The 25,593-nt window shown below is 42.5% G+C and overlaps 1 protein-coding gene across 13 annotated transcripts in view; it reads right to left on the reverse strand.

Moving 5' to 3' along the window:
• Window positions 1-1,650: 1,650 nt before the first annotated feature.
• LPP (LIM domain containing preferred translocation partner in lipoma) overlaps window positions 1,651-25,593 on the reverse strand; it is a 332,729-nt gene continuing 308,786 nt past the window's right edge. For all 13 annotated transcript variants that reach the window (XM_072933649.1, XM_072933640.1, XM_072933648.1 and 10 more), the window contains 3 exons: window positions 21,290-21,468; window positions 18,163-18,283; window positions 1,651-16,607 (listed from right to left, as the gene is read on the reverse strand). In XM_072933649.1, the coding sequence (XP_072789750.1) occupies window positions 16,479-16,607; window positions 18,163-18,283; window positions 21,290-21,468 (429 nt within the window). In that variant the 3' untranslated portion in view covers window positions 1,651-16,478. The remainder of the gene's footprint in view (window positions 16,608-18,162; window positions 18,284-21,289; window positions 21,469-25,593) is intronic.

The raw sequence follows: 25,593 nt of genomic DNA on the forward strand, positions 1-25,593 counted from the left end.
AAAAAACCAGTGCCAAACTACGGGATTAATAGCTCCCCCACCCTTGGCCCTCGCCTCTGGCCCCTGGCCTGCTAATGCATTTTGATTTGTGTGTGGACAACGTATCCCTGGAACTTTTCCATCGTAACAAGTTTAGGAAAAAGTACCTTGTGCTATAAAGGAAGTAATAATATCGAGTTTGGAAAACTATATAGCAGTTTGAATAGACTTGAAAGCCCACACCATCACACTCCCTTTACTGCCAAGACAAAGCCTGTCAGACTCCCATGTCCTGTAGGAACAAGCCGCAGTTTGTCCTTTCCTGAGGGAGAACACAGGCCTTTCCTAAAGTCCCCTGGGGAAGGGGAGGAGCTGGGAGGGAGGCCGCTGCCTGCACCTCCTTCCATGGCTAACAAAGCATCCCCTGACAATGCATAACCTACTAAAGAAGTCCTGCATTTTTCCTGCTGGTGGAAAAGTAAGGATAGGATTTAATTTACAGCCAAGAATATTTGGTCTGGACAGTAGCAGAGACTGTTTGAGGGTGAAGACAACACTGCCATAGAGAGGACTGCCAGGGGAGGTTATGGGATCTCCATATGCAGATGTCTTCAAGGTCACACTAGATAAGGTTTTCTTGGGAATGACATGGAGGGAATAGATTTAGCTGTGTTGTGTGGCCTGGGATCGTTCTACAACTCTCAAAAATTCTTTTAAGATAACCACTTCTGCTAATAGGTTCATCTCATTTAACCCTTAAAGGCACAAAACAAACCTGTCTCAGATGCTTACCTCAGATGCAGTTTCTCCACTGACAGGAGGGCCACCTTAGACCACATTGCTGTCTTCCAGGCTGCTAAAGTTCAGGGAAATTAATCCCATCTTGAAGATGATCTGTGCAGCACTGTGCAAGAGATTTCTGAGAGAAAAGGGCTTTTATAAAAAGTCCCAAGGATAGAAAGGGAGAAAAACAAAGGCTATAAGCAGGGTGCAGATATTTTGCATGTATCTGTGGAAAAGCTTACTGGGATACACTGGACTCCCCCCCACATGAAGCATTTCTGTCAAGGACAGTGTTCAGTGCTGCACCAGGTTCTCTGGCTGGAGAGGTTGTGGGCAGCCTGTGTGGGGACCGATGATATTTCTTAAGCAGATGGGAACAATCCTGGTTATTTACTGCAATGATAGCCTAGAAACAAGTTTCTAGAAGAGACAGGCTTTGCTAACCACACTTATTTCTACTCTCCCCATAACAGTTTGAATAATGTTCCTGCATTCAGCTGCAGAGCAAGGTGTCTGACCCTGCTGTCACCCATCACAACACGAATTTGAGAACATTTGTGGACACCTTCCCATACAACCCAGCTCTGCAGATTATTGCATAGGTTAGGAATGGAGTGCTCTCTACTGCAAAGACACACATTTTTAGGAAAATTCATCAAGAGATGGTCAGTATGACAGATGAGCCTCTCTTGGGACACTTCTGCATCCTTACTTCACCCAAGAATAAAACAGAGTCTTGAATTAGGTATGCTCAGGAGCCACACAATGGAATTTTGAACCTAAAAGAGAAAAAGGTGAAGGATATGAAGCATAATTGCAGGTAGAGGCTGGGAGAAAGTAAATAGCATTCAACTTGAAAAAATAATTTCACACGCTAGCAAACAAAAATGAAATTTATAAGAAGTTTATTGGATTGGTAAAATGTAATAAAAAAGCATTTGTGATACTTCTTCTGCAAAGAAAAAAGGCATCTGGCGATTTTGCATATTTATTTTCCCTTACAAAACATTTGAAAAGCATAACTGATAAAAAGGATAACAACTGGAAGAGCAGAGCAAAGAGGAAAATACATCTCAATATAATTGGATAATGCATAATAAAAATACAGAAAACACATGCTTAAAACAGCTTTCATTCTCTTACAGTAAAAAGTAATTTTACGTGTTGAATAAAAAATATATGCCGGTTGCTCTGAAAATTGCAGTTTAGAAGAGGTAACTAGCTGAGAACAAAATATATATATTTATATATATTTATAAATATAGAAAATGTGTATATGCTGCATCTGTCCTCAGAACAAATTGGAATAAATGATTTTCTATTCATGCACACAAGTTACCAGAGAAAAAACTTCATTTATTGCTTAGCAGATCGATCCTGTAAGGTGCTGATTGCATTTCCTGAGTGCCCTCAAAGCCCTGTGGAAGTAGTCAGTGAGGGAGACAAGTGGCCTGATGGGTTCAGTGACAAGGGAGGCTACTCAGCAGCTCACAGGAGGTGCACTCAGCAAGTCACAGGAATTGGGAAAATTCCAATGCCAGCAGGGTTAGGCCCCCCACAGACTTGGGTAGTGCTTTTGCTCAGCAAGGAGTAAAACTCTGGTACCCCCAAGCTCTGACAGACAGGAGACCAATCCTAAAAGCTCAAGTAATGTTACTTCATTAGGATCCGAGGGCATAGAGTGTGCAGCAGAAGCATTCCTCATACAGGACGTGCTTCCTTGTGCCTCCCCTTGCCCAGATCCCTAGGCTAGTGATTCACATTTAAAAGGAAGATTATTCCCACACCACTGGGAGCCTCTGTCTGCTGACACGACAAGGAGAGTGGCCAGTCATGCCTCCTCCCAGATGCAACAAAGGCAACAACACAGAACCTTCTGCATCTCATGGGCTAAGCCAACAACCCCCATGAAGCTGAAACGCCACCTCAAACCGCTGTGAATTACTGCACATCCAGTACAGATCATCCCTGGTGAGCCCTCAGAGCACACAGATCTGCAGCTGACAGGGACAGGCCAAAGCATAGCAGCCACATAGGACAAATACATTCCTGGGGACACTTCCTCCTTGCAGTCTGAAAGACCTGAATCATTCTCCCAGCCTTTAGGGGGGTCTCCATGGGGCCTGTAGCCAAGAGGAATCCTTCTGGAACGACCTACATGTGGTTCAGACCTCCTTGTATCAGCCCACATGTAAAGCCAGCATGAGAGATTGGGCTCTGAAGCACAACAAACCTCTGCTGTTTGTTCTCTTCTGGAAAGTGACTTCAGTGAATACAGAATTAGTACTCGGGGTCTCTCATTTGACTAACTAGAGGGAAGGCACTGGAGGCTGCACTCCAGGCTCTCTGACTGTCCAAAACACAAGCTATGCCATGGAAAAGTATAGGACCATTAAGGAAGTTGATGTGTCATCAAGGCAGATCCTTTCTAGCAAGACCATGAGAGAAAGTCCAGGCATTACTTGGCTCTGCCCACACCTCTACCAATACTCAGTTCTCACTTTCCAAAGAGACAGTAGAGGAAGTCACAGTGATGCAGTTCAGAGCACCAAAACATCAAATCTTTCCCTTCACTGCATTTCCAATACACCTTGCATTTCCTGTCTGATCACAGCAGGAAAAATTTTGCTAAAATATTATTTTGAGGACTGAAAATGAGAGCATATCAGCCTTTTTAATACAGTAGCACAAATCAAACTTTGGTTCACCTTCAGATTTTCTCTTCTAACATTATATAAAAAATGAGTGATGGCGATTTTATAAGAGACATTATTAAGGGAATAAATTCTTCAGATATGAATGACTGGAGTTTTGATCAGGAAGAGATCTTTGAGGAGATTTACCCAAGTACCTCTGCTACAGAACAGCTGCCCACTAGACAACAGGGTGTGTAAAGCAAGACAAGCTGCACTGATGGGATAAGCCATTGCTTTGCTTATCCCCATGGAGAACAGATGATCAGCATTATCCTCTTGCTTGTCTTCTCCATCACCCTCCTAGTTCCCACCCCTGCTCAGCACTGGGGCTGTTTCTCTGCTGCTCATAGAAGAGCACAGTAGGTCTCTGAAAAGGCACACAGTGAAGAAAGTGAAGTGCACTTTTTGTAAAGGCAGCTCTATCAATAGCCTACTTGTCACCTTGCTGGTTGTTCTGTTGAGATGCTTGTGAGGAGCTTAGCTACCTAGGCACATTAGAAATACTCCTTTTTAGGTGGATAAACCAAAGAACTAGATCAGACTTGGGGGACAAGGCACAAAATGTCCATTTGCAAACCTGAAACAGGTTTCCAGCCCACACAGAGCTGTCAGTAAAGTACTGGCAGATGCAAAAAAGAGCTCCAGTTTGGATTTTCAATGGGTACCATCTCAACACAGTTGAAACTCAAACTACAACCTCCGGCTGTGCATTTCAGTGCAAACTGCTCTTATCTCATGCAGCCCTGAATGAAACATTAGCACAAAGGCAGCCTAATTGGAACAGGATCTTCTCCTCCCTCCCTGCAAATCCTCATCATTGCACACAATCCCATAGCTAATGGCAGAGAGAAAACAGCTGATTCTGGCAAAACACTCACATTAGGAAGCAGATCAAGCCCTAGGCTGGACGCAGCCTCACCATGGGGAACAGTGCTGGCTGTGGAGAGGATGAGGCTGACCTTGCTCCCTTAGCAGGCCTTCCTCACTCCCATGTTGCAGCAGTGTGGAAAGCTGGAGCTGGAGCAAATGTGTGCAGAGAAGATGCTGGGCTCTGGCTGAGTTTAGGGAATGGAGGGTGTCATTTTTCTCCTTGTATATCACCAGAGAAGATTAGAAAAGCAATGAGAAATTATACTGAATGGCCATCTCCCTTTAATTTTGAAATCTAAGCATTTCCCCCAGTGAAGGGATTCCTCCCATGTAGAATTCCTGTTTTGAAAGCTTCTTTATATCAGACTGGAAAATATTCTTACTGCATATGCTGGTTCCAAATTCTAGGTAAGCACTCTTAGACAGAGTTCCTAACTATTTTCATTCCGTGCCCGAGCCAAAATGGTTCCATACCCTATGGGGACAAGGGCAAGACTACATCTCAACAAATGAAAAGTAAAAATAATGATACCTTGAAAAAGCACATGGTCTTGATTACCAAAAATGCTGAATAAGCAAAGCTACTATGGAACAAAATCAGTGGGAGACATAGGAACAGCCATCCAAATAAAAAATCAGAGCAATTCTGCCCTTTATTTTCTTGCCACATTTATTATTTTCACCTCCCTCTTCTCACAGATGAAGTGGGGCAGGCCAGTTCTTTTTCCTTTTCAAGCTGGCTTTGCTCTCTGGGCTGTCACGCTGCTGGCACAGCCCTGCGGAGACAGGACTTCCCGCACTTCAGGGGAATGCTGAACTGGGGCTATTTTTTAAACATCAAACTATTCCTGTTCACTGTACACTCTGCTTCCAAAAATAAAACAAGCATCCAAGTCTTTAAACGAGTAGACGGACCCTTTAAAGTCTCATAACAATGTTTTAAACCAGGGTAGGAGGGATGGGAATGGGAATACATTTTCCTGCTAATTGGAAATAATGAAGCTGATGTTTGTGGATATGAAATGCTGGGTAATAACAAATCAGAGGTCTGTTGCTGAGCCTGTTCTGCCAGCAAGTCTTTGTGAGAAAAAGACAGCAAGAAAGAGTTTTTTTCTTTGCATTGAACTTAAAATGAAAGCAGGGGCAGTACCTGGGAAGGAAAAGGGTAGACAGGTACAGGGCATGGAAATTATTTGTCTGGAGCAACCACAGAAGTAGGCAGAAAAATGGCAAAAATAATGTCTCCTTATTTTCTTAGCCCTGGTTCCTTAAAGTAGTTTGGGAATGATCTGGGGGAAGGGGAGGAAGGAGCAGCAATTTGAACACAGCAGATGCTCCAGTTAAACCATATCTTCCCAAAGAGGAACCGAGGGTGGGGGCAGGGGAGATGGCTATTATTAATGTCCTTCCGTATATAGCAAAGCAGACATCCTGCATAATGGCAACACAATACATCAATAATAGCCCAAGAATAGCTTCCTACCGGTTTTTTCCCCCTGACAGTTAGAAACATAAAGAGAAAAATCAAGCTGCTGAGATAAATAGCTGAGTCTCCACCCCCACCTCAAATTGCCTTGGCATATTTTAAGAGATAAATGGTTCTATGAGAAATTTAAATAGCTTTCTCTTTTCTTTTTTGGCAGCTGCAGGAACTGGGTCAGGTGTAGAAATTATTAATTTAGAAGCCTGAAAAACCCATGTTTGAAACTAAGGGTGTTTTTTTTTTCCCTTTTAAAGCATCAACTTCCTTAGAAGCAGAGTTACAAAAAAAAAAAAAATAATGGATGGGTATTTTTTAAACAGAAGTCAGGTTAAAAATAATGAAATAACAGTGCAGGCTGTAGAAAAGGGACAATTTGTGTAACAGTTTAATGGACATTAAAAGTATCCATAGTAGATTGTTAATGGGTTTTATTGCAGAGTGCAGTATTTGCCTAATGCCTTTCATTCCTCTTCATCAAACATAGCACTGGGAGTCTGCCCTGAGGAAAAAGTCTGGGGGGCACCATTCTGAAGCTTTACCCAAAGTTTAGTGCGGATTTCCAAAGAGACAAGAGATTCCTGGAAAGTGACCAGCACCAAAATCTCCCATGAGGAGCCCATTGTTCTCTTGCAGGTCTCAGAACTGACACCCCAGGGAGCTCACCTGCTTGAGGCTGTGCTCGCTGGGGCTCAGGGCTGGTGAACCTGGTACTGAGCCACATGAAAATCACTGCCTTCCCCCTCTCTCTCAAGTTCCTCTTGCTGTCCACATTGATACCAGGATTTGTAACACAGCTTTCTGCTTGATGCCAAAAGCCATCTCCCTCCTCATGCCTTATGGGGAAGGATCTCTCTGCAACCATAAAACCTTGAATCTTACAGAGAAAAAAGGTCAAATCCTTTAGGAACAGCTCCGAGCAAAGAAATGCTGATGAACTATCTCAGAGGAAAGTACACTAGTTAAGACCTGTAAAATATTCAAATTTCCAGTCCTATAAAGAACTCTGAGGTCTTGAAAAATACCCAGTTGGCAGGCAGCCCACTTCCTCTGCTGCATGGCTGGTACATCCTCCTGTTCCTCATGTTCTGTGTCCCAAATCAGGCAGACACCTGAGAGGGAGGAGGACTCCCTCGTTTATACTGCTGCACCTCTCAGGGCTCATGGCTTGCACTCTCTTTCCCTTAGTGACCAATCAAAAATTTAGAAAGGTGACAGAGAGCCAGATGTAAATAGAACTGCAGTGCCTAGAAAGTCAGAGCACAGATAGCATCAGAAGACAGACTGTAATTACAGGCCCTGCTACTTATTACATAGGCCAGTTGGGCTACATGAGCCTTTGGTGGAAACTTCCTGTGCAATTAATAAAGGAGAAACAGAATACTTTTGCAATCACTTTTCTAGCTTTCACTGTGGGGGTCCAATCCTACCATCCTGGATTAGCTCTGATCATAGACAATCTTTCTCTGCATCAAATGAAGGCATCTGTTCCATAAGACTAACAAAAAAAAAAAAAAAAAAGAAAAAAGAAAAAAGAAAAAAGGACAAAACCCTCCTTGCAAACCTACACCATGCAATCAAGAAGGAAAGGAAACTGATCCTGATCCCCCCCAGATCGTAATCTGACAATGTTTTCAAGGCATCCGGCAAAAAGGAAGAAGAAAGAAGAATACTATGAAATATTTAAAATCCTACTTCTGTCAAGAATACATAAGAGAAGAAAGGTGAGTTTGAAAGGGCTGTATTATTTGTAAGGTAAAACCTGAAAGCACCACCTTTTGCATAGAGGCATGAGGTGTCCTTGGCCTGAGCCAGAGCGGTCCTGAGAACAAGTACCAGGCACTGATTCAACAGGGACTGGTGTGACAAAGTCAAGGCTGGGTGTGAGGGACCAAAGCACTGTCCTGCAACACCCTGGGATGTACCATGGGACACAGAGGGTAAGGACACGTGTTGATACTACAGCAAAACAGCTGCAGCTTTGCAGCCAGCAACTCATCCTCCTCATCTAAAGCTTGCATCAGATTTTCAAGTGCATGAGAAATTGAGCATACCCAGGGGAGGATTTCTGCTAAAGGCACATTTTTTTACTACTGAGATTCTCACCACAGAGACTTCCAAGGAAGGGGAGACTGCCCTGTGAGATCTGAGATGCATCAAATGACACTTTGCTTTGCTCCTGCACCCAGGATATTGCCCTTCCCAGTCTCAAAACCCCACTGGTATGGAGCAGAAAAGTCTCATCCGGGCCTGACCACTGAACTGATCCCATTCCCATCACAAGAAGCAGACACAGAAAAGGGCTGGATGTGCCCAGGTAGAGGCAGGAAGGAACCCTCAAGCAGATATTCAGCAGTTCCAATGCTCAGCTGAGCCTTTTTCTTGGTCACATCCACCTGCCTGCTGAACAGTCCCAGTAGAAACCATAACAGACTTCAGGAATGGTCCTGGGCGTACAAATGGGACCAAAATAATCCTGAAATTCTGAAAAAAGGGACACTTTGGAACAAAACTGGCACAGCCACAATCCCCACAATGCTTGTGTAAGATAGAAAGAAAGAATCCCTAGAATGTATTTATCAAAAGCCATTTTATGCAAATTTTTCCTTCTGAATATTTAAAACATGGTGAATATTAAACTTCAGAGATTCTTAATATGTTCCAAAGCCCCACGGACCTTTGAAATGCTAGCTCATCAATATGCAACATCTAATCTTGTCAGAATAAAAAAAAAATAAAAAGAGGGAAAAAGAAAAGCTATTCATCCTCTGCACACAGAGGTTATAGTGAGACTCCCAAGGAAAATAAAAAAACAACCAACTTCCAGCATCTTATGCAATAGGTTAAATTTACTCTGGTTGGGAAAGTTTCACTTTCTGCAAGAGAGAAAGTGCCTGTATGTGCATAGCTACTGGAAGCTTCTTCTGAAGTGTGAGGCTGAAACTGTGTAGCTGGATTACAGTAAGTAGTTTATTAAAAAAAACAAGGCTTGTGGCTTTGCCTCCTGTTCCAGTCCAATGCAGACTCAGGATCCCCTCTCCAAAGGCCAGCAGACAGTGCGCCACCTAAAAATCCATTCTAGTCCAAAATGCTGTGGTTGAAATGGTTTTGCTTGTTTATAAAGTTTAGTGTTTCATATCGCTTGCATCTGACCTTCAGCAGAAAGAAAAGCTCAGTTAAATTGTGCAAATATGTACCAAATGGGAGCAAGGGAAGGCAGCCAAAAATGCTGCATGAGCTTTTGCAGGGCTGCAGCCTTTTAGGAGCACCAGTTAGATGAACTGGATGAGAGGCCAAATTGATTTAGGCTCCAGGCAGGAGCTTAAAACACCATGACATCCAAATTCACAAAGAAAATGTTCTGTTACTGCAACCCCAAATTTCCTGCACATGAAAACACTGTTTTCTTTCATCTTTAGGAGATGCTCATTCTGTAATCTGACATTTAAAAATGAACAAACAAACAGGAGTCAGCTGACAAAGGATTCTTGCTGGTGAATGGAAGTAGGTCACTCTGAGTATTTAGCCTTTACAGTCTGGCTTAATATTAGTGTTGTACACAGAGCAGCAACAAAACTGCACTGAACAGGGAAAGATTCTAATTTTGTCTTTTCTGTGAAAATTAGCATTAACGTTTTGCATTAATGTGCAATGCCTCCCCAGCACCCAATATCTGGTTAATTAAAAGAAAAAACCACAACCACAAAGCAAACCACACACTAAATTAAACAGCAACAAAAAACCCTTACTGGTCAGCCTGCATTTAAAGACATCTCAGTATGAGTAACTGGGGAGAGAGGAATTTTCCTGAAGGAACATAAAAGAAAATGAAAGCTCTACATACAAGACCAATAAAATTTTCTGTCTCTCACGAATGCAAATTCTGGCTGCCCTTTTACACAAACATATTAAAGGAATATAACTGGAGGAAAAAAAAATAAAAGAGGAAAAGCTAATAAAATCATTTTTGAGGAGAAAAATATTTAAAAAACAAACTATCCTTCAAACATATTTCTTCATGGTAAATCCCTGCAATCATGTGGTTCTAAATTACACGGTTAAATACGACTGAAAAAGTAAGGCACAATTTCATAATCATTTTAAAAGCAATAATTATAACAATTTTGTTTGATATCCATATGGCAGGCCACTGATACTAAGGACGCACAAAACTACTTGATTAAAGATCTGAACAAGTTTTTCCAACTACTAGCTAAGACTCACAATACTTCGGTGAATTAAGTAGGAAACCATCTTTACTGCAAAGATGAGTGCACACTGAGGACATGGAAAAAGTGGGTAAGAGAGAGGCTTGTGGACAAGGGGAGGCAGAGGCAGAAAAGCAGAGACACCCCAAGTGTGATGTTCCTGGGGAGGGACTCTAACCCCTGGAAATGTAAAAGTAATGCCACCACTGGGGCTTCTGTTTCCTTCCTCATTTTCTAAAACATTTAGGTAGGATGAGAATATTGGACGAATCGCAAAATTAAAAAAAAAAAAAGAAAAACTTTTTAACTGGATGCTCTTGCTACCTGTGATAAACTCTGGCTTCCACACATTACATGAAGCAAAATGTGCTTCATGTAATGCATTCCTGACTTCATTACCAGGGACACGCAGTCAGGAATAAAGCCCAGTGCAGTATAAGTAGCAACAGCCAATATTGCAGCCTGTATTTCTGCCCAGTTATAGCCCCACAAACACCCGATGTGTGTGTGTTTGTATGCCAGATTGCTCTGCAAGGGTGGAACTTTGATTTTTCAGACCACAGCAGACAATTTCCAGGCTGAAGTGAGAGCTGTTCCTCAATGTCCAGCAGGAAACTACCGAGGTCATGTTTTCTTCTCTTAGATTTTCAGATGCCGGAATGCTATAATTTCACAGGTGTAAAGTCTGTTCTCTCTCAGGCTTCAAATGCCAGTTGGGCAACCAACTGTTGCAAATTCAAACTTGAAATGCTGAGGGAGACAGGTAATAGTTCTAGAAATGTTTAAGGAAAAATGCCATTCCCAAACCCAGAAAGGAGATGAAGTTCAATCAGTATCTCTTGATTTTCATGGCAGTTGCCATAATGTGCCTATATTCTTCAGTAATTTCAGGGGCAAAGCCAAACAGAAAAAGACCCCAAGATAAAAACAGGGAAGAAAATTGCAGTTGCCACAGAAAAAGACACTGGCAGTCCCTCTAGCCAGCCACTCCATGGCTTTAAGATGGATAAGAATAATGAATTCAACAGAAGTAACACTGTTATTTTAAGTCACATTACTTGGATTGCTCTAACAAAGGAAACAGTGACTTCAAAATTAGCAAAACTAGTTAAAAATAGGGAAAAAACATCTTGTGAAAAGTTTCAAAGCTTTTTTTATTTCACCAGGTCCAATACTGAACCATTTCCCAAGAACATTTGCTTGGTTTTAGGTAGAATTTTTATCCAAAGAAGTTTTCAAAATTGTAACAGAAACTTTAATTTACCAGCAGAAGAAACCCAAGAAGAACTGTAAACAACTGTGAAAGAAGACATGGGTCTTTGAGAAATAAAAATATTTGTTAACAATTCTGAAATTTATTTAGATAAAAATTCAGTATAATTTTAATCATAACAGCAAAAACAACCCCCAAAAATGTTGTGGGTAACACTGCAAAAAGAGAGAACTTCTCATTTAAAAAATGGCCCTTCTGCTATCACATAATTAGTGTAAAAATTGCAACCAGCTCTAACTGGAAATAGTGTTCTCACGGCTCTCTTGGTCTGTATTTTACTAACCTCTAGGCTTATGGAGCAGTTCTTGTCCTCCTTCTACAACAAACCCTCAGTTACCATTGCTGGTGTTTTCCCATGGGGATTTCACCACAGTGGGATGGTTCAGCACCCCTCTCCAAGAGCTCCAGCTTGGAGCACTGAATCTGTGTGAGGCGTTGTCCACAGCAAATCACCACTGTGACCCCACTGCAGGAACCAGACACCATCAGATACCAGGCAGCAACTCAAACCCTTCCTGAGCCACTCAGCACAAGCACCAGGTGTCTCACATTTATCCTTGACATGGGACTTCTCTCAAGAACCTTCTCTTGGGTCCTGTTATCCCCTTGCCTTCCAGATTTTCCCAAAATCAAAAGGAACCAGCATTTATCAAACCTAAGCCAGGCAGAAGCCGTAACAGGTCCAAAGAGATTTCAGACAGACTTGTGGAATATTCTCTTTAACAAGCACCTTTTCTTTAGAGACACTTTTTTTTTTTCATTCTTTTCAGGCGCATTTTGCTGACAGGCAGAAAGTCAATTTAAGGCCTGTGTTTTGTGAAAGCCTCACTCCTGCTATCAGGATGAACACTATTATGTAGAGTGACAAACACTTCGGTACTCCCACACTTCTGTGATTAAGTCATTACCCAAGTGTTTTGCAGCCAGGATAAAAATCTAAGAATTAAAATATTAACACCCCTCCCAAAACCAAAATTAAAGGTGTGTTATCTGATAGGCTAAAGAATTGGTGTGGCTTTCTGTTTTTAAAAGCAATGTTCAATGAGTAAAAAAAGGTACAATAAAACCATCACATTCACAAAATACTAGTGTTAGCCTTGGGGGTGTGCTCAAGGATTGGGCTGTAACCAAGGCAACCCAATCTCCTGGAGAAAGTTTAAGTGGAGAGTTTTAAAGCCATTGCTCAAAGATACAGTAAATCTGGCTGTAGGGCTACTTGTGACATATGGAAGGTGTCACAACCACCCAACACAAAGCACTCATAACAACTCAGCCTCCTGCCATCCAAATGTAAATTTGATCAGCTGTGGTTATCTCCTGCAGTTGGCATAAGAGTGACACAGGAGCCATTTCCTGTGTTCTGGACAATTTGATAGAAATTTAACTGTGCCTACATCTTACCCAGATCAAACCTGTACGATCAGGGGACACAGAACCAGTCTGGTATTAATGGCTTATGTCACACCATGCAATGGCTTTAAGTCTGTGCTTAAACAAACATCAGGGACTTAAATATTTTGCTAAATTAGAACCTGATCCTGGGCCCTGTCTGGCCACACAAATCATGGGATCAGGCCCGACTTGCCAACAAATACTAGATGAAGACAAAGCAGCATAAGCAGAAACTGCAGACTTGAACAGAAATGTTTGGGTGATCTTCCAATGCTTTCTGAAAGGAACAGTTTGGACATTACCACAGCCACAGATGATGTGAATTTTTGTCATGGCTAAGAAGGTCCAGTTTGAGAAAAGCAATGTCTCTTTGGCAAAACAACTCCTTCTTTGGAACAGATAAACATGATATATTATAAGTATGTGATAAATATTGTGATGAAGCCATATCCCAGTGGTTCTTAATTGCAGTACAATTGAGATAAATCCCACCAGCATTTCTTATTAAATCCTGAAGCATCAGCAGGGAGATTTCCATATACATGTGGGTGATGAGAGCCTCTGTGATACTGTATCTTTTAAATACATTTATAGCAATTTTGGAAAACAAAACCACACAGAATAAAGAAGAGGGTTTTGGACTCTCCCTCCTTCCAACGGTCAGATGGCTTTGGTGTCTAGGGGTGAAAAAACTCCCATCATAGTACCTTTGCACAGATGTGTCAGGTCTAGAAACCAGCCACAGCACCTCAAACATCAACACTTCAATCTTTGTCAATCATCTTTCATCCATGAAATATTTAATGCTTGAAAAGTTTGGCTCTCACCTCCCTGCATGCCAACCCAACTCACCACAGCACTCTCATAACAGAGAGGATTCAGAGCTGGATCTCCTGGCTGGCCGCATGCATTGAAATGGGCTGGAATCCCAGGTCTACATACCAGCAAACTTTTCTGGAAAGAGAAAATAAAGCTCCAGAAACCAGTAGTTTGTGCTAGTCTGTGACTAGTTTAATCCCCATAATGTCTCTGGGAAACTGCAAAGAAGCTCTCTCATGCAGAGGGCAGAAGACAAGGAGCCATAAGACTTGCTCCAGTCCAGCCCATGGCAGAGCCATAAAGAGCCCAACTTGAGTCCTTAGTCTAGGCCACATTCTGCTGGAAGGCACAGCAGCTTGCTCCCATCAATTACCTCTGTGAGAGTCTCATCAACCACTTGATTTAACATTCCCAAGAATAAGGAAGATCAGAGCTACGTTTTCTGCCTGATGAATGGCTCCTTCTGCACCCAAATGCATCACATTATCACCCGTGCTTGTATTCTAGCACAGACCTCCCCTGTTTTTGTAGCATTAGCTCAAACTAGATTTGCTCAGTATTTGCAAGGCTTTTTGGACTGGTGGTGGTGCACACTGCATGTCAAGAAGCGAGCTCAGAAGGACCTTACATGCCACAGTTCAGGGAGCAGGAGCCCAGGTGGAACCTGGTGGGAGCCAGGGTGCCAAAAAAATCTGTCTATGTCTGAGGCAGTAACATTCTTACAGGCCAGGGTAGAAATCCAGTATAAAAAGTCAAACTGCTTCAGCACAGTCGCTGTGGTGGTGAAGGAAGTCTTCTGCTCAATGATGCCACCCTTCTACAAAGAAGGATTCATTTCAAGCTGTGAATTTTGGGAAACTTCCCTGACACTGGTGAAGTTTGCCAATATATAAACCATGTAAGGAATGGAGGTTTCAGACTGGTATTTCTGTATTTGAATTTACCACAGAGAGTTGAAGCTACTGAATATCACAGTGCTCTTCCAGAAAGGTTAGTGCTAAACTGAAAAGAAATGCACCATATGCAGGAGCTGCAGTATCACATCACAATTTTTCCTTCATTTCCTATCAGTTCAGTTCATCTAACTTTTCTTTTCAGCATTAGTGGATATAATTATTCTCTATAACAGAAGCTTGATACAAAGAGGAAAGTACCACATTTTTATTGTTCTTCAGTGGGATGCATGAAAAAATCTTGTAACTTACTCTTGAAAAGTTACATTTTGTCACTTATATGGTCAATCAGCTTGCAACTGTTTCAGTTCTCCTTAATTTAAGTGCAAAGAAAGGTATTTTCCTTGATTACATCTGCAAATAAGCTTTAATGTCAATTCAGTGATATGAAAATTACTCCTTCACTATGTAATTTGCACCTTAGTTATTATGTATTATGGGTTTCATGAACAAGACTATTATAGCTGCTCAGAATGCCATGGATTTCTAATTTTTTGATTTGTTTTTAATTACCCAAACTAAAAAAAAAACCCAAAGAAACCCTAAACCCATGATCATGTGAAAAAAAAAAGGATTATCTGTGCCCAGGTTTTATTTACCTTGGGATATATATTAATTCTGGACTGAAGATGAAAATGCTGCTTCTGGCCCAGCACTCTACTGCCATGAGTTTCACAGAGGCAAGTCAAAAGTGGCTGGGATGAAAATGGAAGAGGAAAAAAAAAAGCCTGCTTTCTGGAATGGCATAGTGAAGGGCTTAATACTCTCTTTAGCTTTCTTAGGATGAAAACTGAACATGTATTTAGGATGATCTTTTTTGCTGTTGCTGAAACCAAGACCTTATTTTTTAAATTTAAAAATTCAGATCACATGTGTTAACATCAGAGAAATGTGTATCATCCCAAAGCCTGATTCAATCCATTACTGTTGAAGGAAAATCCTCCCACTGCAATAACAGGAGATGGAAAATGACTTTATTGCTTGAATGTCTACCCAGAGGCCAACACTGCCAGTGGCCCCACTAGAATGGGCTGTAGAAGAGAGTGGCGTAAGATTTTTCTGAGCATCGCTTTGCACTGCAGTTCTATATAGTCATTTTTATCTTTTTTTAACCACTGGGATTTCAGAAATGTGTTTCTAGACCCACATCCCTTAGATATCTTCTCAAGGGACATGACTGGCTTATGCCTCTGGTAAATCAAAAGCATGTTTTGTGTGTGTAGTGTGTAGTGTGTGTGTAGTGTACAGTGTGCAAGCTCACATCTTTCTGTGATTGCTCATACATTGTGAATTGGAAGCATCACTACTGAATAAATTTATGCAATAGCTAAGTAGACTTTCATGAGTAAAAGAAAAACACTATTGAACTGGAAGGGAATGGAGACAAGTAAGGGCCTAAGAAATGAGCAATTTATGTCCCAAGGATACAAGATCACACCTACACTCAGGCGCAGCACAGTTGCAGTTGAACTGTTTGTGTTAATGCTGGGTCTGCTCTCACACCTTGTAGGACAGTGGAGCTACTTCTGCTGGTGACACAGATCCTATTAAAGTCATCAGCAGACATTGAAGTCCCATGACTTCAATGAGAGCTGCTCAGGTTCTCAAAATAACTTGGGAGAAATAACTACTTCAGCCATACTTCACCCTCTACCTTCATGTACTTCTTAAGAAACAGGAATCAAAACACAGAATGGTAAAGACCATGTTCAGACCTCCTTATACAGGCAGATAACTTAGGTGCCGTGACCCTTAACTCCATCAGCTACAGACAGAGCAGGCGCTCATTGCCCTCCCGGACAGTTGTGTCTAAATTAGGTGCTTGTCATGGGCAGTCTGAACATGGCCTCTCAAACTGCCCTCTTGTTCCAAGGCCTTCCAGTTTTACTTTTTTTTTAATTTCTTTTTTTTTTTTTTTCTTCTTTTTTTCAATAACAGAGATTCAGACCCTAGGCTGGAAAGCAATCATGCAAAGCTTGTGCAATATCCCCCAATGGGCATCCTGGGGAGGGTCACAGCTGATACTCAGAGATCAGTGCTGGCCTTGGCAGTCAGAGCCTGGATCCGAGCAGAGTTGCATGTCTTGCAAAGGATGTGCCCGTCCAGAGGGTAACAGCCCTGATTGTCCCCTTCAGACAGGAGGCCACCACAGTCCTAGGAAATAAGTGAACAGGAAGAGCAAAGTAAATAAGAAAGAATCTATTAGTCAAAGAAACTCTCCTCACTCTCCACCTTGTAACAGGATCCAGCCTGAGTCAGTGTAAAGCATAAAGCTGAGGTACGTGATGTCTTTTAGATTAAGCCATTTTCTGATAAGAGACAATGCTGCAGAGAAGATGGCTTCCCAAGCTCTCTGCTGAATTTAATCCAATTGAAAATAAAAGGAGATTATTCCCTTCACATTTCTGAGGAGGCAAAGGACTTTAGCATTGGAGAAACATCAAACTGAAGCACATATTTATTAATTCAAAAAAAAAGGATAAAAAAGAAGCATCACTGGGAAAAAGTTTAGTACTATATCTGACTATAGGCAATCTCCTTTGGAACAGTTAATGCCATGAAGTTACAGCCCCCATTCTGGGGGTGGCAGCTAAGCAAAATCCCTTACCAGAACTGTCACCTGTGTTTGTATGACAATTGGCCAAAAAGGTTGTGGCAAAAAGAAGGCTGTTCAGACAGGAACATAGAAACCCCGCTAAAAGGCCCCCAAACCTGCTCCAGAGACCTCAATCTATAAGCTTTAAGGCTGAGTATAGCTGATAGGAAAGTTGGGAATTATCCCACACTTCGTGATCAAGCAATTGCTTGGCCCAGGACTACTGATGGATCCATGTGTGTGAAAGCCTGGGTATCTCAGCAGCCAGCATGGGGACAAGCTGCATGATGAATTAGGATCTATAAAATTTAGTGTAAGAATGCTCCATCATCTTAAAAAATAATGTGCCTAAGTAATGGGCTGATATATACCCTAAAAGCCAAGGTCAGATTGAGAATTGAACCAGATGCCTCAAGTTTCAGCCTAGACCTTTAAACCTTAGTCCATCCTTCTTTCCAATTAAGGTTATTAAAACCTGCAACTGCAATATGAAATATATTTGGTCTCATTTTCTTACCCTGCCATCTGGCTGATGTATTATCCAACAAGTAACACTAGCACTGAAGAATTCTTGAAGGTTCCCTCACACAGCTGTTCCCACATGCTAATTGCTTTAAGGTGATTTTTATTCTCTGTCTTCAGACTCTTACCATCAAAATTACATGAAGTGTGTAATGAAACTGAACAGGAAAAGTAGCACAAAAAGCATTGCACAAAACAAGAATGATCATGTTTATGTGTCCATTAAAATTCTTCAACACATATGCCGAGTTTCCTGTACAATCTTGCTCAAATCCTAACATACATTAGCTTTCATTTTAAGAACATAAAGATGAGCTACGTTTGTGTCCAGGCAATAATTGATGAAGTTCTCCAGTATTAAGCCTTAATTGCCTGAGTCACATTCTTTTGCTCTTCTAATGAACCTGTTATAAACAAGGGACCAGATTTCCCTCTCATTTGCATGGATATAAATGAGGAAAAATTCCTTCCTTGCTGAAGTCAATGAAGTAATTTGACTGTAGAGGTTTGCCTGCCATGTGGGCAACATGAGGTGGTGATGAAGTTAAGCCAACCCTTGCTTTCCGTCCCTGCCGTGCCTGGAATACCAACCTCACACCGGTAGCACTGGACATGGAAGTCACGATCCAGGGCAACAATGCGCACGGTCTCCTCTTGTCCCGGGGCTGGCATGATGGGCTCCTTACACACAGAACACCTGGGGGCAAATTTCCTGAGGGAGCAAGAGACAGGCACAGTCATCCTCAAACTTGGAGAAAAAGTTTTTGTTAACTGGACCAGCCAGCCAGAAATGTATGAATTTGTGCCAACACACACACATGTATGTGCACACACAGCACAGGCTGGAGCTCTGCACAGCTGCTTCCTGGGGAAAAAACAGGCAGTAGCACTTTAGTCTTACAAGGCAATTTCAGGCATGTAGGATATTAAAGAACATTTATTAGGAAAGGACTTACAGAACTTCTGACAGGCAGCAAAGCACTTTGCCTGCCCTAATTAACAACTAAAGTACCTTTTGAATGACCCTCGATGGTGGCACCTCAGCACTGCCATAACCCTCAGCTTCTAAGAAAATCTATGCAAATCCCAAGATTAGGAAGATGACCAGGATCTGCTTCAAGACCATCTCTTGAAAACAAAAATCAAACTATTAAAATTTGTAGATTGGAACAAATAGTTTAAAAGTCTGAAAAGAAATGGTAAAAAGAATTGCCTTACACCAACACTATTTTGTTGAGGTTTATGTCATCTAGTTTAAACTTTCAAGCCACCTTACCCACTTATGCACATAGAAGCACATTTCTGGCTGTGCTCACTCTCAGACAAAAAGCATCAGGGCAATTCTGATGCCCTGACTGTATTTTGAATTGCTGCATCTTCCATGTAAACCCAGCTCAGTCATCCAACAGGGTGTTGTCCAGACTTACAAGGCAAAAGGTCTGGGTGCAGAGACCCCAGTGTTCTCTTTTCCAGTTGGCCTGACTTCCAATTTTATAGTGACAGTATCTCACTGGATGAAGAGACTGACTTGAATTGGGGTCACCTCAGGGACCAAGAGAAGCACAGCCCTTTCTTTTTCCCTTCTATTGCTTACCATATGCCCTTCTGGATAATTCACCCAAGTTCTGTATTCCCTCTGGTTTTGCTCCCCTCAGGTCCCATGAGAAGTGGCCACCTCTGCTCCTAGGCTTGGGAACATTTGGCTTGTGGTGAATCATTCTCTATTTTAGTTCAAAACCTACTGGTACCAGTTTCCTGGCTGTAAATTCTGCCCGCAAGAAGGAACTTACACCCACACAATCCGCTGCCATGTAATGAGAGCCAGAGTCAGGAGCTGTGGAGTGACAGAGGGCAAAGCTTATGGCAAACATCAGAACACAAGGAGATCAAAGGCCCTTCTCTTCTAAAATGCCTAGTAAGGATTGACTCTGCCATCCAGCCTGTCACAGGAACCACCTCAGAATTAACTATCTTGGAAAAGAAAAAAAAAATCTATCTGTACTAGGAATAAAGAAAAATATTAATTTCACTGGCACCAGATGAAAGATGCCTGTGTAGCTGTGATCTAATGAAAGAATGAATTAAACAGTGGCTATAACGAGTGCTCTGAAAAATTACTTAAATGGATCATGATATGACCAGAGCTGTGATGGCAATTAATTATGTGCTGCTTCATGCAGGCCCTTGCTTGTGCCACTTAGCTCAAACTTGGTACTTAAAAAATACTTCAACATTCGTTATTCAGGCTAATGTGAGTAATTCATTATGAGACAAATAATATCTCTCAGGATCCTGATATCATTCCTGCAGATTTCAGGGGATGTAATCTGTTACTGTGGGGCCTGAGCTCAGGGGGTAGCTGAGTAACAGTGTGAGCATCAGCTACAGTTTTGTTATCTAGAGGATGTGGATGTAGAACACTCAACCTCCAGATCAGGAGGACATGTCATCCCTAATCAATTAAAACTAGGCTGGCCAAAGTACTGCAAAATGTGTGGCTGGCCAAAGACATTCTGAGTGTCGCACTGGGTCCTGTGCTATTCCCATCACCTTCCCCTCAATCCTTCACTCAACGATTTTTATGTCCTTCCTTGCACTGACAGCCTCCCACTTGCCACTCTCAGAGCCCCGAGGTCCATAGGCAGTCACTGCCAAAAGGCTTCAGTATGGGACATCAGCTCTCCTGAAAGCAGCTCTGGAAGGGGCACTCTCCAAATTGTTGAGGGGGTGTGAGGGAAAGCCTTCAGGTGACTGAGTGGTGCATAAAACTCCTGTTGGGCCTGTGCCCAGGACCACATTTTACCTTACACACAACCAGTGGCACAGAAAGGCAGAGCAGCACAGCAGCTGCCAATTAACCCAGCCTAGCTGAGCTACAGGGAACATCCTGCTGTTGGATTCTAACATGCCAGTTAATTGTGGCTGCTTCCCTTTCTGTCAAATCAGTCAGCTTCTTTGAGCTTTCAGACCCACACACTGATGTCATGAGGCTCTAATTAAGTCTACCTGCTTAGAAATTAAGAGGTAAATGGTTGAGATATAAACTCACATTTGTCAGTATTGATTTCATCTTTTAATTGAGGGGTGTAATGTATCTGTCTTCTCCATACAGGGCAAACATTTGTGCTCTGATTATATCTACCTGTCTTCCCTAGATTAGTTGTGATGATGGGGGTGGTAGTGTGTCAGTGACAGAAATTACTTGCAGCTATACCTTTCAACTTACTTTAAATAGCAGTTTCATTATAAATTATTACCAGGGCTGTATTTTTAGTAGCTTTAAAAAGCTAATTAGCCACTAGAAACAAAAGGAGCCGTGAACAGCCTGTGGCCACTGAGATCCCTCTAGCAGGTAAGCAAACACCTGCAGAGCACAGGAGGACAGGACCTCTCTTAATTGCTCAGTGGAAGAGGCAGGGAGGTGGCGATGTGAAAGTGCAGGTAGAGGCAATGAAGAGAAAGGGGAAGGCAGAGCACTTGAAACAGAGGGACACAGAGGTTATCCCTCAATTCAGCTCTACGCAAAAGAGAGATCAAGCAGAATCATCCTCTAACCAATTAACCTTGTATGCCATTGCATGCCTGCTTGGAGCAAAGCTCTCCTACTATTTAAGAGCCTTGGGAGGAAGTGGCATAGGGTTCAGAGCTTCCTGAAAGCTCAGTTAAGGGGCGAAAGACAAAAACAACAAGAAGAGCACTGACAGCAGCTTAGGCTTACTTATGGAAATCCTCAATGCAGTGGATGTTGCCACCAGCATCCACAGTGAAGGGGATCCCATCCAGGCTGCGATGGCACATCACGCAGGTGAAGCAGTGGGGATGGTAGGCCTTCCCAGTGGCTCGGAGGATCTTTTCCATGATGGGCTCTTCACAGACACTGCACTTCTCCAGTGTATTCTGCAGAGAAAACATACACAACAGATATGAGCACCATCTCAGCAGGACACTTACAAAGGTCAGCTGGATTGGAGGCTGCTGCTGGTCTGCTTGGAAGCTTTAGGTACCTTCTTTTCATTTCTTCTAGATAAAGTGCAGTACAGTCAACAGTTATCAAGGAGTATGATAACAGCACAGGGAGCACAGGGCCTAGGTCAAGCCTTTAGCACAGTGTGAGAACACAAACCAGAGCCTTCTCTCAGCAGCTCTGACAAGTGATCAGAGATGGCTCATCAGGTGGGTTATCTGAGACACAGCAGCTTCTGTAGCCAGGAGCACATGAAGGAGTTGTGCAGCCAACACTCCTGGGCTTTTGCCTCTGCACTGCCCAGTCAGAGCGAGCTTTTGCAGCAGAGTTCATTAGAGACAAGTACCACAGAGGGCAGCGCTAAACTGAAATGCAAACTCCTGGGGCTACACAGACACCCCCTAATTACTTTGCCAATTCAGATCCCATAAAAATATCTTTATCTGCCTTGTATGAAGATCTTGATCTTCCTCTCTCATCACAGAGAATCCTGCTAAGTCTGGGCAGAGAACAAAGCAGCGGCTGCAAGGAAAGCATCTGCAAGGACAGGAGCTTAGGATGACTTAAATGCTTTATTTATCTCTGGCCTAAGATGTTTGAGATAATGACTGTGAAATGCCAGCTCTGAGGCCATGATCCTTGCTGCACAGGTTTTACATACTAGCCTGCACCTAAAGTGCTGGAGCCAAAAAAATTCCCACTTTTCAAGTGGAGTCCATTGAATGATTCATCTCCTTTCAACCCTCACTTACCCTTGCAGTTAATTATAGAAACACCAAGATAATTTCATTTCAGATGGTTGTCTGTGAGCCACACCAGTCCTTCTGACACCAACTGGATAACTCACCATTTCAAAGTAAGCACTTTAAAAGACACATGCCATGAATGGATGGTGCAAACCACAAAGATGCAAACTATAAATCTGATTTGGGTAAATTCACTGGACTTCTGAAAAGCAAACTTCACCTACTATTCTTGCTTGATGGACCTGAAGTTATCAAATAATGTTATCAAGCAATGTTTGCATCTTGGGTGAGATAGAAAAATCTATCATTACACTATTGATTATTATTTAGATAGACAGAAATAAGGGGGTGGGAAAATAAAGGAAAAAACCTAACAGGACAGAAATATAGAAAGCTGCTGAAAGGCAGATCTTGTTGACAAACACAGGAAGGCTAAAGTTCTGCTTCCCCATGCAACAAAATTCCGAGAGAAAGTGGTGCTTTGACTGACTGCATTGTTATTGCTTCTTTGAGCCAGTTTCTCAGGGGCAAAATCCACTCCTTACATGTGCAACCAAAATGTATTGTAAGGAGATGAATCCAGGAATTCAGAAGGTTCTACACTCTCATATTTGCTCTCAGACATTATCTCTGGGCTGCATGTCACTGGTAAGGTACAAACATAGAAATACACGAGTTCCTATCAGAGGATCAGAAGAATTGTTTTTGGAAAGGTCAATATGAAAAGTCCCGAATTTCAACCCGTTTAAGAACTGCCTCATGTATTTGTAAGGAGAGCACAGCCAGACTAGCATTGAGTACAGGCTGGATTTTACTTTATACCTTGTAATAATGGGCAGGAAAGAATGACTGTTGGCCTTTCTGTCTGGTTGCTGTCACCATCATCATCATTATAACGGTGGCTGGTGTGCCAGAAAAAGCAAGGTCAATAATTTTCTCCATGGAGAAATAACCTGGCAGATTTACCATTTTGCTCTGCATAAGCAGATCACATCATCTCAGTCTGCATCCATGCGGTTCTCTGCATTTTTCTGCCAGGAAGGGAAGGCAGGATACCTGCGGATACTGATGGAAGATTGTGCCATTCGTGAAGCATTTGCCATGAAACTTTCTGAACACAGACAAGTATGGAGCATTTGCCTCACCAAGTCACTGCTTGCCTCATTTCCAACAGCTGCCAACAACAGAGGCCAAAGTATGAGAATAGAGTAAGCAAAACAGAAATTCCTTGGGATTTGCTTCCAGTCTCCACCGATTACTGGTTTAGGCACTTCCTGAGTCAGAGCTTGGCTTCCCCATACCTCGCCTCAAGTGGATGCTTCTCCCATAAACCTTTCTGACTGAGTTTTGAATTCTGATAAATATTGATCCCCCACAACATGACCAGGAATTCTGTGGCTTACTTCCACTGGGGACTGATCTGTTCAGCATTTCCCCTGATCTGCTAGAGCAGCCCACCCAGGACTGTGACCAGAGCAGGCACCAGCAATCCACGCTGCAGAGGGGCCCACCACCAAACAGCGTGGCCTGGCACTGCTGTCACCACGGGTCTGATGTAGCTCCTGCTGACGCATTTCGGGCACACGGAGTTTAAGCCCACAAAGGATCAGTACAACCAATCTGTCTGACATCCCATGTTAAGGCTGATTTTGGTGGAAACTTTGCACTGACCAGGACAGCAGGGAATCACTCTGCTGGATCATACCTTCTGAAAACACTCATCTTCTGCTCCCAAATCTCAGCTCAGTCACAGTTTGACATTCTCACAGCTAAGTAAGACAGGCATTATAAATTAACCAACTCCTGATTAAGCCTTCTATACAACCTGAAAATCAGACCTGAGAAATTTATTCTTTTCATCCTTCCAAGTCTGTACCAGTAAGGAAAAACAAAGTCATTATTTTCAGACTCCAGCTCACTCCCTGTCTGGGAGTGTATTTGCTTAAGTCTCTCTCCTTGCTAGAACCCTGGCTGGCTCATGGCTCATACCCTCCCCTTCAAGGTGCTCCCAGATGATGCCCAAGGGAAAGCTTCCTTGATTCACGCCCATTTGACATCAGGTTGCTGTAAGGCAGGATTTGGCCTGTGAAGCTACCAGGGTTTTCTTTGATTCTTTAATCAGGTTATCCCACATGCCTAAGTGCTGCCCCAGCAGCTAACAACCTGCACAAAGGTATTTCTGCACATTATGAGAAGAGCATCCTTGTAGGATTGTAAGTTTGGCATCTTGATTTTGCCCTTTTTCACAGTTAGTCTAACTCTCCTAGCACCTCCTGGAGCTTTCAGACCTCCAAAAGCCAAACAGGAGAAAAAAAATGCCTAAGAGGTCTATTTTTTTTCTTTTCTCTCCAGCTGTTGTTGCAAGCCTGCTCTGTTATCAACAGGTAGAGCTGAATGCATCTGATGAGCTACACTGAGATCTAAGGCAAGGCACAAAGAAGAAATATGACAAACAGCTAGGAAACATCAGACCTATGGGTTGTGGTCACATTCATGTCATAAGAATATAGACCACAAATCTAGTGTGGGCTGAGGGTAAAGTTTACCATTCTTTTCCCATATTTTTGGCCAAGAGGCAGGGAGTGCCCTTGTGTCTCCAAATCCAACTAATTTTTTTTTGGCTTTGAAAAGCATAGGGAAGGAGCCATCCATTTCTAAATGGAAGGTTGGCACAATGTTTAAGGCTGACTCTGGGTCCATGTCTCTTGAGGGCAGTACATCCACGGCAAAGAAACAGAATCTCACAAGGGGAGAATAATGTACCCTAAATACCAAAAAGAAAAATTACCCCAAGCAAAGATACAGTAAAATACAAACAACTATAATGACCAGGACACCAGAATCATCTTGCAAGTTAAAATTAAGAGACTTAAACATGTATAGTACAATCAGTGCAAAGTGGGAACAAGCTGCTTGGAAGCAAGGATCAAGCAAGCAGTGATTGGAGCTGACCTCCCTAGAGCAATATTTGTCCCTTCAGAAACCACAGAAAGCCAAAGGGAGTTGCTCTGCAGATTTAGATTTAAATACGGGACACAAAGTAAAAACTCCAACTGCTGGGAAAGACTTCTGAGTATCAAGAGCCACAGAAGGCTGGAGCTGAGGAGTGTTTCACACACTGAAAACCTCACATCTCAGATGGCAGGGTGGCAGAAGCTTTGGGGACCAGAGGTGCAGTGACAGCCCATGGGTTGCAGCTCATCCCACTGCCCTAATACTGCAGATTATAACCTCTCCTAACCAAACCTGGGGCACAGCAGTAACTCACAATATCAGGCCAGCACAAGGACTCTCCCACAATGACCCAGCAAT

Source organism: Taeniopygia guttata, chromosome 9 (assembly GCF_048771995.1).
Source record: "Taeniopygia guttata chromosome 9, bTaeGut7.mat, whole genome shotgun sequence".
Taxonomy (NCBI): domain Eukaryota; kingdom Metazoa; phylum Chordata; class Aves; order Passeriformes; family Estrildidae; genus Taeniopygia; species Taeniopygia guttata.